Source organism: Lytechinus pictus, unplaced genomic scaffold, assembly GCF_037042905.1.
Source record: "Lytechinus pictus isolate F3 Inbred unplaced genomic scaffold, Lp3.0 scaffold_27, whole genome shotgun sequence".
Classification (NCBI taxonomy): Eukaryota; Metazoa; Echinodermata; class Echinoidea; order Temnopleuroida; family Toxopneustidae; genus Lytechinus; species Lytechinus pictus.
Genome location: NW_026974147.1, coordinates 821188 through 838711, shown reverse-complemented (window position 1 = coordinate 838711; position 17524 = coordinate 821188). Strand labels below are relative to the sequence as shown.

The 17524-nt window shown below is 32.7% G+C and overlaps 1 protein-coding gene across 5 annotated transcripts in view; it reads left to right on the top strand.

The window, feature by feature from the left end:
- The window catches only part of LOC129268042 (fibrillin-2-like), a 180535-nt gene extending 163674 nt beyond the window's left edge, over nucleotides 1–16861 (top strand). For all 5 annotated transcript variants that reach the window (XM_064115326.1, XM_064115329.1, XM_064115330.1 and 2 more), the window contains 9 exons: nucleotides 1573–1686; nucleotides 2266–2385; nucleotides 3909–4054; nucleotides 6616–6835; nucleotides 9461–9562; nucleotides 10586–10730; nucleotides 12151–12304; nucleotides 13357–13410; nucleotides 14740–16861. In XM_064115326.1, coding sequence (XP_063971396.1) covers nucleotides 1573–1686; nucleotides 2266–2385; nucleotides 3909–4054; nucleotides 6616–6835; nucleotides 9461–9562; nucleotides 10586–10730; nucleotides 12151–12304; nucleotides 13357–13410; nucleotides 14740–14775 — 1091 coding nt within the window. In that variant the 3' untranslated portion in view covers nucleotides 14776–16861. The remainder of the gene's footprint in view (nucleotides 1–1572; nucleotides 1687–2265; nucleotides 2386–3908; nucleotides 4055–6615; nucleotides 6836–9460; nucleotides 9563–10585; nucleotides 10731–12150; nucleotides 12305–13356; nucleotides 13411–14739) is intronic.
- The last annotated feature ends 663 nt before the right edge of the window (nucleotides 16862–17524 follow it).

Here is a 17524-nt window from a genome sequence, read left to right as displayed (position 1 = left end):
TTTTTTTATTACTATTTATTATTTGCTATTTGAAATATTTGGGTCTGGAGCAAAGACTACACTAAACTTCTATGTTATTCAACAAGAAGAAGAATTAATTTTGGTATCTTTATTTGGAAGATTGTTTAAATGTTTTATATAACCGGGTCTAGAGAAAAAAGACTGTGACTTTGCACTATATGAACGCATTACTATAGGGTTTTATTTTAGAACAGATTTGCCAAAAATCCCCTCAAATTTTGTATCATATGTGGGTAAAGTCATTATTACATTTGTGGGCGATCAAAAATTATTCCATATGTGGGTAAAGTGCATTATTACATTTGTGGGGTGAAATTATTACATTTGTGGGTAAAGGGTTTTAGTTTTAAGTAACTGTGTCTGGAGAAAACACTACGCTTGATTCTCAATTTACTCTTAGCGCATATATTCACAATAAGCGCTGTATAAGTTAAAACAACAACAAAGACATTAATTCCACCAGTTTTGATTAACTGGGTCTGGAGAAAAGACTGAGCTCTATTCTCATTTCCATTCTACTGGAATATCATTATCGTATCTTAGTTTGGACTTATATTATAATTTTTGAAATAACTGGGTCTGGAAAAAAGACTTTGGACTTATATTATAATTTTTGAAACAACCGGGTCTAGAAAAAAGACTTTGGACTTATATTATAATTTTTGAAACAACCGTGTCTGGAAAAAAGACTTTGGACTTATATTATAATTTTGGAAACAACCAGGTCTGGAAAAAAGACTTTGGACGAATATTAGAATTTTTTAAACAACCGGGTCTGGAAAAAAGACTTTGGACTTATATTATAATTTTTTAAACAACCGGCTCTGGAAAAAAGACTTTGGACTTTTATCATAATTTTTTTAACAACCGGGTCAGGAAAAAATACTTTGGACTTTTATCATAATTTTTTAAACAACCGGGTCTGGAAAAAAGACTTTGGACTTATATTATAATTTTTTAAACAACCGAGTCTGGAAAAAAGACTTTGGACTTATATTATAATTTTTTTAACAACCAGGTCTGGAAAAAAGACATTGGACTTTTATCATCATTTTTTAAACAACCGGGTCTGGAAAAAAGACTTTGGACTTATATTATAATTTTTGAAACAACCGGGTCTGGAAAAAAGACTTTGGACTTTTGTGCTATATCATGGACCTATTACGATAGGTCCATCGCTATATGAACGCATTACTACAGGATTTTAGTTTAGAACGGATTCGCCAAAAATCCCTTCAAATTTATTACATTTGTGGGTAAAGTCATTATTACATTTGTGGGCGATCAAAAATTATTACATTTGTGGGCGAAATTATTACATTTGTGGGTAAAGTGTTATTACATTTGTGGGCGTTATTACATTTGTGGGCGATTATTACATTTGTGGGTGTAACAGTCCCCCCCCCCTAAAATTTTGGTTCATAACCTTTTTTTTTTTGCTTGTCAAAAATTTTTGGTGGTCCCCCCTAAATTTGATGGCTTCCGCCGCCAATGTAGCAGCCGTCTCTCAGTTAAATTTACTTATGATTTGTGTTATGAAATGTTTCCCAGATATTGATGATTGTTCTCCTAACCCCTGTGAAAATGGAGGATCTTGTACTGATGGTCTCAATTCCTTCACATGTTCCTGTCCTACTGCATTTACTGGAATTACGTGTCAAACAGGTAAAGGTATATCATTAATTTTTGCTTTTTTAACAGTCATTTTTTGCAAGGGTTATATAACTTTTTCCCAGTCAATTAAATCCTAGCATATTTCTTATATGCTCATGCAGAACCGGACAATGTGATATTGCCTTTTTTGTTGGAGAATCACAGCCTTGGTACATGGGAAATCATGCCCTGTCTTTTAATCCTGAAAAGATTAGACCCCATGATTTCCCCCTTTAACGTTGTAGTAGTACCATAAACAAAAATATACACAATTTATACATTTGTCATACTCACTGTATTAAATTAGACTCAAACAGAGAGTATTTATGGAAAATACTTTGTTTATGTTTTTATGTATGTATTCATGATTATATGCATATATGTTGTTTTATATGACAAAATTATTTCTGAAAAAAAATGCCCTTAAAGGGAAGAAGGAAAAGATAACTGTCCAATGAATACTATGAGTGTTCATAAAAGCTTATTATGATTGTTACTATACATTTACTGTTCTGTGTACATGATAAAATACTATTAGCATAATAAGTTTTAGTATCATAACATATATTTCAACACATTGACTTTCCCCAGATGTTGACGAGTGTGTTGATTCAAGTCTCTGTACCAATGGCAGATGTGTTAATCTTGCTGGCTCCTACACATGTGTATGCAATAGCGGTTTTACATTGACAAATACAGATTCTTGCACGGGTATGTCTTTATATTATATATGAGAATGATAATGTTTACCATGCTTATATATCATTAAAGTAATAATGCCTGGAGTAATCAAAGAACTATCAAAGAATTTGCCAAGTTGCATTGATTTGGATTGAAAATCATGAAATCTTTCATTGTAACAAAGTAGATATTGGTCTACTGGGAGTCAGCCCCATACAAAAACTCTAAATTATTTGATTACAGATTTTTTTTATTTGATTTTGAGTAAAATAGTAGTGTGTACCACAAAAAATGAAATCGTGAATTTTCTGTGATTAATTGTAAATTAATCATAAACATAAGTCATAATAATCATTGTAAAACTTCTTGTATGGTTTGAGATGATTATCCAATTCTGCAAGAGTGAGCAATTACAATTTGAATGAATGACACCAAAAAGTCACTTTTTGTGGTAGTATGTGAATTTCAAATATAAAATCACATACCTCTATCACAGAAAATGATGAAGAAATAAAAGAGATCTGTCTCATTAATAGTTTGAGCTTGCTCATGCATGAATGAATGAATGACAAATCTGAGTTATACCAAATGAAGGTGGAGGCTCTGAGCTTTACAGTGATGGTAATTATATAGTATTTGTGATAATGTTATGGTAAATCACTGATATTTCTTATTTTCATTTTGTTTTAGATGCTAGATGTATGTATATATATATATATATATATATATATATATAATTGTGAGGAGCGGGACCTAAACATTGTGCGGGTGCTTTCTAGTATATATTTGAGAGGATGCTGTAAATACAGTGAGAATAAGCAATGAGACAAACCGGGGTTCAGTTCAAGTTTAATCACAAGCTTTCTGCCATACTTGGGCCTTCTTCAGATATCAGAAGTACAAGAGAAACAAGTGGCCCTCCTAATGTACAAACACATTTGCGGAATATGTATACACCTTCTGCGTATACATATTCCGCAAATTTGTTTTTACATTATGGCCACTTGTTTCTCTTGTACTTCAGATAACTGAAGAAGGCCCAATTATGGCAGAAAGCTTGTGATTAAACTTGATGGACTGAACCCCGGCTACGTCTCATTGCTTATTCTCACTGTATTTACAGCATCCTCTCAAATATATATATATATATTTGGTAGTCAACTTGTTGGATCAATATATTGCTGTGTTGTCGTCGGTTGAAAAATGGGTTCCCCACTATGTTGTCTTGGGATCGATATTGCACTTTAACTTTCAACCAAACTTAAATGAGATGAATCAAAGCAAGATGCAGAGTTCATATATATTTATTAAAGATGATAACTTGATGATGATGATGATAAATACATGAGTAAGTCAAATGGTGACTATACTTCGCCAAATAATTTGATGTATTTATGTGGTATGTGTTAACGCTTGTGTGATCGGGACACCTTTGTTAATGCTATATATAGTATAATTGAAAACCAAAATATATATATATATTGCTCTACCATATATGTTAAAACAATATCTCAAATTGGTATCAATATTTTTCTTCCTTCCTGTGTCTCTAGCTATCTCATCATCCCTTGCTTCAAGTTCAATAAGGATTCGGCTAACGGGAGTAAGTCTGAATGGTGTTCCTCTTACATTCACTGCTGACTTAACAAATAGATTATCAGCCTTATTCATGGAATATGATACTTCTTACTGCTTCATTGTAAGTATCTACAAGTAAGACATAGTATATAAGTAATACATACCAGTAAGGGTGTTTTATATATTATACATACAGTACATTGAGGGTATTTTATGAATAATACATCCTATTGAGGGTATTTCATATATAATACATACTGTACCATTGAGGGTATTTTATAAATAATACATACCATTATGGGTATTTTATAAATAATACATACAATTAAGGGTATTTCATATATAATACATTCCATTGAGGGTATTTTATTATAATACATACCATTGAGGGTATTTTATATATAATACATACCATTGAATAGCGAGTTGTTTTTCACATGAATATGAAATGTTCAACAGATTTTTTTTTAATTGGAGTTTGTAGGTAGTTTGACACCAAAATACAGGCTTAGTTCAAATTAGGAGTCCGCAGATCAAAGGTCACAGCTCATTATATATATGCTTATATTGGTTTCTGTACGATATTAAGGTCAATCATATTGAATGAATTTCTGATCACGTTAAGCGGGGGCATCTGTTTCCTTTGGACACGTCAAATTTCTAGTAAATAATACATACCATTTGAGGGTATTTTATGTACATGTACTTGTGGCACAGTCCTAACAGATTCGGATTGTTCCGAAGGTATTAAGTGTTGCGATCATTTGAATGCCTTAACAAACACGTGTGTGTTTATGAGGATGATAAGTTCAAAGGTTATCCATTGGTCAACAGATCTTAATTATTGCATATTTTATTAATTGTAAAATCACACGAGGCTTGTGGTTCACAAGCCATTTTGCTAATATTTTAAATGATTGTAAAGTCATATTGTTAGTCTCCACAATTTTTGTTGAGAATATTGAATTTGGATTTGATTACATGTAGTTTTTTTCTTAACAAAGGTTAAGTTTTTGAAATGACATCATAACTAAGAAGGAAGTGGACCTAGTTCATTAAACTTGGACATCATGGTAATGGTACTTCACTGAACATCCTGCCTGAATTTTGGGTCACATGATAAAGGTCAAAGGTCATTAAGGGACAACGAACTTTGGCCATGTAGTAGCATTAAAAAACTGAGTTATCTAAGTTCCAAGGTAAAAGACCAAGTCATGTAGAGTTCATAATGGTTGATGTTAACACTCGGAAATACAGTGGTAAACCAGGGTTTGTTTAGTGTCGAATCAGTGAACTATTCTTTAATCGATTTACTGTTGCTAGCTTGGATGATTGTTGAAAGATTTATTAAAAGATGTTGGGGTATTTGTTGAATTGCCATCACTTTGAATGTTTATGGATCTACCTCGTGAAACAAGGATGAATGGTTATCAGGTATCACTATCCTGTGCGAGTTTCAGGTCACATGACAAAGGTCAAATGTCAAATAGGGTCAACAAACTTAGGCAATGTTGGGAGTATTTGTTAAATTGCTATTATAACCTTGAAAGGTTATAGATCTAGTTCATAAAACTTGATACAATAAGAGTAATCAAGTGTCATTGAATATCATGTGTGAATTTCAGGTCACATGACATAGATCAAAGTTCATTCTAAGTCCGTGAACTTTAGCCATGTCGCGGGTATTGTTGAATTGCCATCATAACTTCGAAAGTTTAATGATCTAGTTCATGAAACAAGGACATAATGGTAATCAAATATCATTTACTGTTTTGCACAAGTCGTAGGTCATATGATCAAGGTCATAGGTCCTTGATGACCATGACTATAGTGTTTTAAAATGAATATAGTGTTATTATTTGAATGGTGTGTTTTAAAATAATTTTTCAATAGTAGTTTTCAAAGTCAGCACTGCTGCAATATCAAATTGCATAATGCAGGCGAGACTGCGCGAGACATTCCACTTGTTTCAAGTTTGTCAAATTTTTGAAATATTGATACATTGACTACAATTGTCAAATATCAGCTTTTAGAATAAAGAGTAAAATGTTGCATGACATGGAAGAGCAACATATTTCACAGTGTTTCGGCAGCCATATTACTTAATCTCCTGCACAATTAGCTTTTAGAGATTTTGGCTGATATCTTTTAAAAAGCCATGTTTTTGTTAAATTTATGAAAGCCCTGCTCTTCTAAGCTTATTTGTATTTCATATGCCTACTGCATTGCTTTTTATGCTGCAAGGGTGAAGAATACAATTGCAGCTATCATCTTCAGATCATTTTCAATGGATTGAGTGTCAAATATGCTCTATAAATCATCTACTGTAACATTTAGCACTGACCATACATAGTCAAACAACAGCTTTAGCGCATGTACTAAGTTAGAGATTAGAATAGGGACTATGAATTATTGACTTCACAGCAGTGATAAACACACATTATCTGTTGACTCAGCATTGTTAAGAATACTCAAATTCCATTTTCATTATTTCACAATGTGTGATGTCAGGACGTACTAGATCTATATAACTCGGTATCTATAATTTAATGATATTGTGGCAATTGACTTTGATTTGAAAGAATATTTCTACAGTATAAAAAAATAATTCCACAATGCAACTATCTGTTTTGTTTTAAACATACTCAGATGCTTATTTCCTTTATTGTGTTTATTTGTCAGTTCACAAACTATGTAAGTGCATCATTGGCAATTGGCCCTCCAAGTTGTGAAGTGGTTAGATTCAGCCAGGGTAGTGTTATTGGTGTCCTTGACCTTACAATTGCCGCTGCAACCCAGACCTTAGCTGATGATCTTGCGCTGGAAGTAACAACACTGTCTACCAACTCTCTACAAGCATCATTTAATGGTATTACTCTAGTGGGATCCTTTAATGCTAATGGTAAGTGTAGATGTGTCCTCTTTAAGCCATACAGCTTTCACAAGGTCAAATTTACTCTTTATTTTGCTCCTCAAATTAAAAATTACAATCATTGTATTTCTCTTTATTTCCATATTTTGAAAAAAAATATGATATTGATATAAATTGTAACAAAATTTCTAAAGTAACAAACTGAGATACAAATCCTTTCAGTGATAATTATTGAATTTATCCTTCTTTAAAATATATTTTTTAATTGGGTTACTCATTCTTTTGGTGGTAGTTATGAAATTGGTGGTTGTTATGAGCTATTTTCCGTAAAAAACTTGCAAATTTTTGTTCTTTTAAGGTCTGCCTAATACAGATACTAATCATTTTGGGCGTTTCAATGCTTGAACAATCAGTGATTTTCACAACATTTTTCAACCTGCTGTCCAAACGAACTTGGAATTTTAATTTCTTTTGTTGTAATAATAAAGAACTACTGGGTAGTTTGTCACATGACTGCCCACTATAACTTTATCATTGACAAAAAAGAAAATTTTATTGCTCAAGCATTCAGCTAAGAGAGAAGAAATTGTTGTCAAAATGTCCCGTACGACACGTATTGAATGATGATAATTTTGTAGTGATAGCATGGAGTAAAAATAGTTTTACTCCTTGATGTGGATTGCAGTGAAATTACACTTTTGATACATGTCCATAAAGCCACTTTCATACTGACAAGAGAAGTGGAAGTTACTCCAGAGTCCAGAAGGAATTACTCCACTTTGGAGGGCAGTATGAACATTTTGGGATTATTTCGATTCGGATTCAAAGCGGAGTACTCAGCCCACTTCGAGAAGAGGTTTACATACAGAGTTAGTCCGCACCGAAAGTGCGGTATCAGCTATCTCGCGCATAACTTCGTTTCTGCATGGGGGAGATTTCGGGCATCACACATATGGCGCGAACTTGCTTGGAAACCACGGAAACGACTGCGGATACACCACTACGGAGCTTGCCAGATTGAAAGGGGGTGTATAATGTTGGTCCGCAGTATTAGTGTATCAACTCAATCCTTAGTTACTCCGGAGTAACTCCACTTCGTCTTCAGTATGAAAACGGCATAAGACAGTTTTAAAACTACCTGTTCACACACCAGCTATGGGGGAAAATAGACAAAAATATTGTGCCTATTTGATGGATATTATGGTTTTGTATGTGAATGGGGTCAGTATCTTGCTTCCTCTTAATAATGCTTATGGTGCTGTGTAATACAGCTATGTTTGCCAAATTGTCCCTAGAAAAAAATAAAAAGTGTTACCCTGAAGTTGCAGTTATATGATACAGTAGGATTTTATTAAGCAAATCTTTGTGGATGGTGCAAATATTACAACTTCTTCTTCACGTTACATCTGCCTCCTTCAGGGTTGAAGATTCTTGCAGATGGTCCTTCCTTGCATATAAACAATACACTCTTAATGTGATCAATTATTTCCTCTGTAATGTAGATGAATGATGTTCTGATTTTGGTAGATCATTTACATTGATTGTGTAGGGGTGGTTTTGATTATCTTTTTCAAGGTTATATCATTTTATAAAAGGTCATTAAAAAATAGTGACATGATTTAGCTACAAAACTCAACCCTCTATGCTTATTGATCTTTTTCCTGTTCCACCTGCATTTGATACACCTCCATTTTCGATCATTTAATATTGAGGTGTTCTTATTTTTTGTCTCGCCCACCAGAGGTGAAGGCGAGACTTAGGGATCCAAATGTTGTCCGTCCGTCACAAACCTAATGACACATAACTCCACAACCGTAAGTCGCTTTTCAACCAAACTTGGATGGTAGATGGACTTGGGGGATCTGCATGTTATGCTGCAGTCAGAGGTCACATGGTAAGGTCAAAGGTCATTTTCAGGTCAACGTTAAAGTTTACATGCAGGTCAACGTTAAAGTTTACATGCAAGACTCTCTTATGACACCTAACTCCGCAACCGTAAGTCACTTTTCAACCAAACTTGGATGGTAGATGGACTTGGGGGACCTGCATGTGATGCTGCATTTGGAGGTCACATAAGATCAAAGGTCATTTTTAGGTCAACATTAATTTTTACGTGCAAGGCTCTTATGACAAGTGTTATTCCATCCCAGTCATTTCACAATGAAGTTTAGATACAATTCTGGTGCGTGCCCTCGCAAATCACGATATGTCTGGTTATTTTCATAAGTGGGCCAGACACAAAATCGATTTTGCCTTGTTAATGTATATGGTCTACATTGTGCCTGTGCTAAGGTAAGGGATAGCATAAACTGTTGAAATTTTTGCTTATGTTTTACATTTATCATCTTTACTCTGCTCTTTTCCTGCATGATAAAAAGTGATGCTGAGTATTATTCATTTCTTATTCAAGGATAATTATGCTTAAGTGTGTTATGTGCTGATGAATTAAATCTCCAATTTTAGAATATAGATATCATGTTTGGCTATCTAGATCTAGACCGGCTTAAACCACAACCTTAGACCAGATGTTAAAACAAAACAGGGTTGATGATAGAAGAATTTGAAATTTTACAGCCATTATCTTCTGAAAATAAATGATTTGATAGATTTGTGACAGGCATAAATTGATTTGTTTTCTATTTTTGACCTGAGCAGTTCAATGTGATCAGACGAATTGTCAGAATGGAGGATCTTGTATTACTGCAGGAGACCCATGTGATTGCCTGGCTGGTTTCAATGGGGATCTATGCCAAAATGGTATGTTTTATGAACTTATAGGAATGAGTTCAAGGTCAATCCTAGATTCATTCTGGGTTTAATCTAGGTTAACTTAGATCACATTTTTATGGAGTGACCATTGTAATGACAAATTTGCTACACCAAGTACAAATTTTGCTGGGCATTGGCAAAAAGTATTCCTTAAAATTAATTTTGTTAATATGAAATGATCTGATAAGATGCATTATTTGGAGATTTGTCTTTATTTTTGAAAAGTGAAAATGTGAGATGAAACCTAGCATTTTGGAGTAAAATATGGATTTAATTTTCAGAATAACTACAAAATACAAAAAACATGTATTTTTTTCCAAAAGATAAACAATTATATAAAAAACAAAATTGAATATACTATATATTATAATTATTCATATTTTTAATACAAATTTCAATTTTATAACATTGATGTTGGTGTACTATTGCGGTAAATGATACACATTTTCTATGATTTAAAATGTCCATGTTGGTATCTTCAATTTCAATTTTTTTTCTTAGCATGTGATCACCAGCTCCTATATGTGATCACCAGTATGAAAATATATATTTCATAAAACTTGTTATAATAACAGTTATAAGCTAATGAAATCACTTAATTTTATTGGATGATCTTAAAATTGTTATTGAACCTGTGCATGTGTTATCATAACAAGTCTTTGTGAAATGCGCCCCAGAGGCAGATATTTGCTTAATTTGCTTCACAAAGTTTGCCTTTTACACAGCATTGAAACAGATGTTACAGTACAATTAATTCTACACATTTGCAAGATAATGCATCAATTGCAGTATGCCAATAGTGCACCACACATTATCATGAAAGGTTTATTTCAAGTAAATAGGGGGAAAACACATACCCACTAACAGGAATTAGAGATTTGATATATTTTTATATGTTGTTTAATTTTTGGTATTTCATATATATCAAATGTACAGCTGGATGGCAATTTTCTTCCTTTTATCTTTTTGTTGAAAGAAATAAATTAATCATTTTTTTCTATTTTATATTAGATACCGGCAATTCAGGGCTGTCTGTTGGAGCCATAATTGGTATTGCACTGGGAGTATTTGGATTTGTTATCATAATAGTTGGCTGTGTCTGCTGTATGTTCCTCCAAAGCTTCAGACAAAATCAAGCAACAAAAGCCATGCTCTCGTGAGTATTCCACATTTTAATGATAATAGTATTAATAATAGTGATGAAAGTTATTGTTAGTTAGAAACAGATTTAATAATTATTATGATGATAATAATACTAATTCTCTTGATGACACTGATAAACATAGAAATAATAATCTTCACGATGATATTGATAATAATACGAATAAAATATTTCATAGTGCCAAAAAATATTTTACAATTATGTAATAATAATAATAGTAATAATGATGATCATTAAATGATTAAATTATTAATGATATCAATAATAATCATTTTATGAGTTATTTATGATAATGTCTAAGCTTTCTGCATGTGACTGTCTTTTGTTGTTGTCTTTTTAAGGCTAGACAGAACATTTTTTAGCTTTTTATAGCAATAAACATAGCGCACATTAACATGCACTGATCAGGACAAGAAAAAATGTGCCACTGCCTTTGAAAATACCAGCCAAATTAGTTTGGAGAATGGGGGGTTAAAGAGATGGAAACCTTTATCCCCCCCCTAAAAAATTGTGGGAGAGGGATTGGGCACACAAACCCTATGGTGTTATGAGCTTCAAATATGAATAACTTGATTGGAAAAGGGGGGGCTACAGTTTCAATTTTTGTCTTATTCTATATGGCAGGTGTAATGTCAATAATGATTATTAGCAATAACATACATTATGAGTAAGCTCACATGTGCTTGTATATAGCAGAGAATAAAACATCAATGACTATATTGACTGAGTGCAAGATGTTTTTGTAATATCAGTTGAATGATGAATAAAAGTTTTATTACGCCCATTACTATTGACATACTGGCAAATCATCTCAAGACAAGGCAATTTGGAGTGGAAGGGTGTTAGAGAAGAGTTGAGGAAAAACATGTGATCTGACTTATCATGTCTAGTCAGTCTTTGCTTTTATCAAATGAATACTGGTTCACAAAGGGAATATACTCATAAAGACTAGATGGTATTTAACTGAGTAAATATTTGAAAAAACTAAAATGTGTATAGCCTTACTGGTAATAAGAAAAACGTGCGAAAAGGCCAAATGGTTAGTAGGAAAACTGATTGTTCATGAAAAAGTTAAACCATGCAGAATGAGACCAAGTGGAATAAGTGTAGACTACGTAGAATAAGGTGCAGACTAAAGTAGAATAAGGTGTAGACCAAGTGGAGTAAGGTGTAGACCAAGTGGAATAAGGTGTAGACCAAGTAGTGTATGGTATTATAGGTATACACCAAGTGGAATAAGGTGTAGACCAAGTAGTGTATGGTATTATAGGTATACACCAAGTGGAATAAGGTGTAGGCCAAGTAGTGTATGGTGTAGATCAAGCAGAGTAAGGTGTACTCCATGTGGAATGAAGTAGAATAAGGTGTAGACCAAGAAGAATAGATTAAGTGACATTTTATCTTTTACCCTCAGGGATGGACGTTATGACTATCCATCTTTCAATATGAATGGCTCCTATGATGGTTCTGAAGAGTATGATTCTTTTGAAGGACGTCGTATGGCTGTGGGTCAAGCTTTGGATCGCCTTCGTGGAAATGGAGCAATGTATAATGGCAATGGAAGATCGGTATAAACACTTTCTCTGTTCATGAAGAATGGCTATCTTGTATACCGTGCTTATATTTTTAAAAAAAGCAGGCACTCAAATTTTTTCACTTTTGTTAATGTTTAAGGTCTATTTGATGAGATTGTATCACCAGTGGTATGATTATTTCATGCATGACTGAGCCTGAGCAACTTTTGTGGATTGTGTAAAACTTGACTTGTGCACTCTCTGACACTGGAGGTTAAAAAAACGACAAGACACTTTCATTATGAATAGAAGTGTTTTTTTCTCATTTTCATGACTCTGTCATGTAGCGTAATGTTCTTTTTGTTATTTCAGATAAATAAATTTTTCAACATAAATAAATGATACATATATGCAAATATTGATATTAAACAGGAAAAGGAATGAAATTATCTGAAAGTGCATTTGAGGCAAATAAAATGATTATCAGAGTTTCAGTTCGATTTTGAGAAAGTCTTTCTGTCCAAACTCAAGTCCCTCCTTAATCCTCCACGTCTTTTAATGCACAACGTCGCTCTCCTCATCAATTTTAATTGTGCCTCTCAAAAGAGGAGCACCCCATTACCACTATCCAGAGGGGGGATCAACTGTGCCCCTCTCTAGATAATGGTAATTTGAGAGGCACAATTAAAATTTGTAATGTAAAAATGCCGTTAAAACACAATTGTGCCCCCCCCCCCTTTTGAAAGTGAGGACTTTTTTTTTTGCTTGTCAAATATTTCTGTGGACAATATGTACTTATCTAATTTTTGGTTGAAAACATTTTTTTTTTTTGGGGGGGGGGCTTGTCAAATTTTTTTACAGGAAAATGTGCCCCCTCTTTCTCTGTTTGAAAATCCTGGATCCGCCCCTGCCCATTACATAAATGTAACTTTTATGGTATTTATGGTTTCCAATATATACTTCAATAGAATCCTGATTGTGATTGGCTGTTACCATTGGATGGCAAAGTTACCATAAAAGTGAGTTTTGTGCGACCCTGAGTTGATGATGTTTATGGCAAGTGTTATGTTTAACAAATATATTTTCTTTCTTCTTCTTGATAACAGCCTGAGGAAGGCCGCAATTTCAGGACGCCATACGTTGTCGGCGATAGAGATACGGTATGTAGTTTATTCATTGTATGTTTACAGTAATAATGGTTTTACAGTTATAACCTGTCGAGTCTTTGATTGCCATGGCATAGTGATTCAATCATGTGACTCTCAACCAGAGGTTGAGGGTTCAATCCCACCTGGTGCTAATGTCTGTTAGGAAGAAACTTATTCATATTTGTCACTCTCTAGTACCAGTAAGATGTAAACTTCCATTTTATTACATTGGCAATGTTAATAAATAGAAAGTATAAAACAAAGAGTTCCCTGTGGAGTACCCCAGGGAGTGAAGATGGTGCATTTTCTGTGTAGAACTGTGATGGACTGGGGTAATTGTATTAAATTATGTTCTATATAAATCTATCACCAATGTGGCAGATGAGACCATGGTATTAGTGTGAGTATTAGAAGATTTAGTAGTATCATCATTATAATTCTTCTAAAAATATTTCTATAATATGTATGATGAACGCCTTGCCATTCCTCATTAGGAAAAATTAACTTTTAAAAAAATTGTCAAAATGTAGTTTATGGTTTTTTTTCACATACATGTAAACAATATCTACTATTTATGATATTTGAACTCCACCTCTGAAAGTGTTTCCCAAAAATATTTACCTTATTACACTAATGGCAATGCCCAGGGCACTTTACAATGTCTCTTAGCAGTAAACTCATTGCATTAATTGCCTTTTTAAATGGCTGTTTGTATTACCCATTGTTTCGTCTAGCCATGGAAATACACAGGTTTTTTATGGAAGAGATTAGATTTATTATTATACAAATATCAGGTCCTTTACGACTATTAGAGCCCTGTTCAATAAAAGCTTGATAATTTTACCATTTGACTGATGGATATGTATTTTTTTTCATACCATATTCCAGTACTTGTCGTAGTTTATACTTTTTGTTACAATATATATATTAATGTTTTACATGTATACTAACTATAGGACCCCATTGGAAATAAGCCTTTCGGCTTTCATGGGCTATCCTGTCAAGGTATTCTTCAATTTTATTGTAATCTCCTGTGATATTCTTGACGAATAAAATCAATCAATGCAATAGCATGGTTGCATTGAATCCTTGATTCTGATTGGCTGTTGAACTGTCATGTTAACGAAACATGATAGTTATCATTGGAAAACCAAGTAATCATAATGGTTATATTGGGTTATAATATGATGCAGAAATTAAATTACCAATGGTAATCAGAAAAGAAACTAAATCCTTTATAAATTGATGATGTATAGAATAAAATATTTCCATCATTTACATAAAAAGTAAACACATGATATTGATTTTCTTTTTTTGATTTAATTTTTTTTTCTATAACAGGAAAACGGAGTGGAGCGAAATCCTGTCTACTTTTAATTGATGCAAAGTTAACTTTCTAACAGAGAACCAACATGACAACTGGACATAGAGCTATATATCTATGTTTTACAGAATAATGTTCTTTTTATTTCGAGTATTGTAGTTAAGAACATCAATCATTTTCATTCTTTTTTTTCATTTGGTTTATATAATGACTCATTTAAATGTTTATTTCTCCTTTTTATAACCTATTTGTTTTACATCTGATGTCTGTTTCTCCCTTTTTCATGGCATATATATTATACAACGTACAACACCTATCTACCTATTTATCTATTTGAAGGAACATTTTTTAATCATTACATAGATTTGTCTACATTCTGTCACAATATTTACTATTTTTTTACATTCAGTACTATGCAATTTTTTTAAATATTCATTTTTGTAAAAAGAAAAAACAATATGGCGCGTATTCTGAAGTCAGGTTTAACTCTGTGCTAAAATTATGGGAAGCCAAAAGTGTCAAAATTTTTATTAAGTTGTATGTTTCTTATGTTTACTGTGCTCTTTACTGATTCATCGATGGTGAAGACAATCATCTATTTACACTTCCTAGACAATTATGAATTATTTGAGAGCCAAATTATCTAAAACATTATATCTCTACTGTTAGTGATTTATATAACAATTGGCTATCCATACTTAAAACACAACTTGAAACCTGAGTTTAAGTTAAACCCGACTTCAGAATTCGGGCCTATGAGTCTTTTTATTGATTAATGAATGATATATAGTTGTGGTTTTTTTTAATGGAGATAATGTACTACATGTTAGTGTATTTGAGTTAATCAAGGTTTGTAAATTTATCACTTTCCGTTTTCCACTGTTACTTTATATGGATGCCCACTTTATATGATAATAATATGGTCTTAAATGAATGAAATCCCTTTTTCATAAATCTATTAGTCAATTCAAATTTTAGGGGCTCCTTTGGCCTAAAAAGAGTAAATGGGGTACATTTTATGGTTAAAATACTGGAATGGTTAAAATACTGGAATTCCATTAAAACTGGATGACTATAGATAAGATAGTTCAGTAAAACAACCGTAGGCATAAATGTATTTAGAAGAATGTGCAATGGAGTCATCTCCTCATTGTACAATAATTGGAATTTCTGCTCAAAGAATATGAAAATATGATTGATTTACTGTTTTTATGTTAAGGATCCCATATTTGTAATTCATTCTGTAACAAGGGGCATATTTTGTGTACACAAGCACATGTATTCAAATGTAAAATGACAATGATTTTAGATCACAAAATACACAAGAATAGCTCTAGATATCCAAATCATTACCTCTCTTATTGCACATTCAAAGTGAATACATGTGTGATGTGTTACACAGAAATAACAAAAAAACTCTACTTCCCATACCTCAATATGTTACTTTTGACTTTTGATGAAATCTCTAGTCTTTCTTGCTATCATATTCATTATAATTTTAGGCTAGGTACTAAAGCATATTACTATTTCATATTACTCATAATTTGTAGATTTCTGTTTGGAAGTATTATTACCTATGACATACACAGTAATCCAATAATTGTTTTGTAAAGTACTATGGTTATTATGTCTTTAAAATAGTACTGTCTCTTTTGCAGTTATTTCTTTGTTCTGAATACCAGGAATCACACATGATTGGAAAGATATGTGTTTTAACAAATGATGTGTTTTCTAGTGCAGTATCTTTTTGTTAAAGGCCTATCACTACAGTTTCCAAATCAGCAAGTGACTGTAAACTGACATCTCTTTATTAAAACTTTGTTAGTATCATTTACTTTGGCACATGTTATATCTAAACTATGAAATTTTGTTGAAGGTTAACAAGTAAAGAAAAACTAATTATACTAATAGTTGAAATTAACATTTGTTGCTGATTTGAAGAACGATATGATAAGTGATTAATTAAGACATTAGGGAAGTTACGTGTTAACACTACTGGAGCCGTATTTGACTGTTCAAAAGGTGAATGCATGTGTTAATTATAATTATACAATTATCTTTTTATATCTTTGATTATATAATGTTATTATCGATAACAATAAATACCCAGAATTTTCCAGTGGGAGCTGGAGCTTCATATTTATACTGTTGTTCTAAAGGTGAATGCATGTGTTAATTATATTAAACAATTATGTTTTTTATTTCTTTATCAATACCCAGAATTTTCCAGTGGGAGATGTCTTCATATTTATATAACTCTCTTTCTTCATTTTTGATATCTGAAATAAAATATTACACAGTGGTAGATTGCATAAATACATATTGAGTTCATGTGTGAATAGTAGAATATATAATTCTGTCGAAGTGATATTTCCCCCTGTTGTATGCAGACGTTTTGAAGCCAGCTTCTTACCTTTAATATTAATTTGTGTGGGGGATGTATGTGTGTGTGCGTGTGTGTGTGCAAGATTTTTGGGGCTAGGCATTGGGTTTCTTTTGGGATAAACTTTTTCTCTTAATTTTCCTTTTTCATAAATCAACGAACCTTCTTTACCACCCCCTCCCTCGTCAATGAAATCCTGAATCCGCCTCAGGGTTTCTTTATTTTTATCACTGACAATCTAGAATTTTGTGTGTGTATGTAGTCAATTTTAACTAGGGAGGTTTACGAAGGGTAGAAAACTCGAGCACAATACATTCGAAAATAATACAAAGCATCTCAATCACTGACAAAGCATTCCACGGGGGTTTGATATTCCATTAGGCGTGCACGCGCGTTTTAACCCTTCGGAAATATCAGTA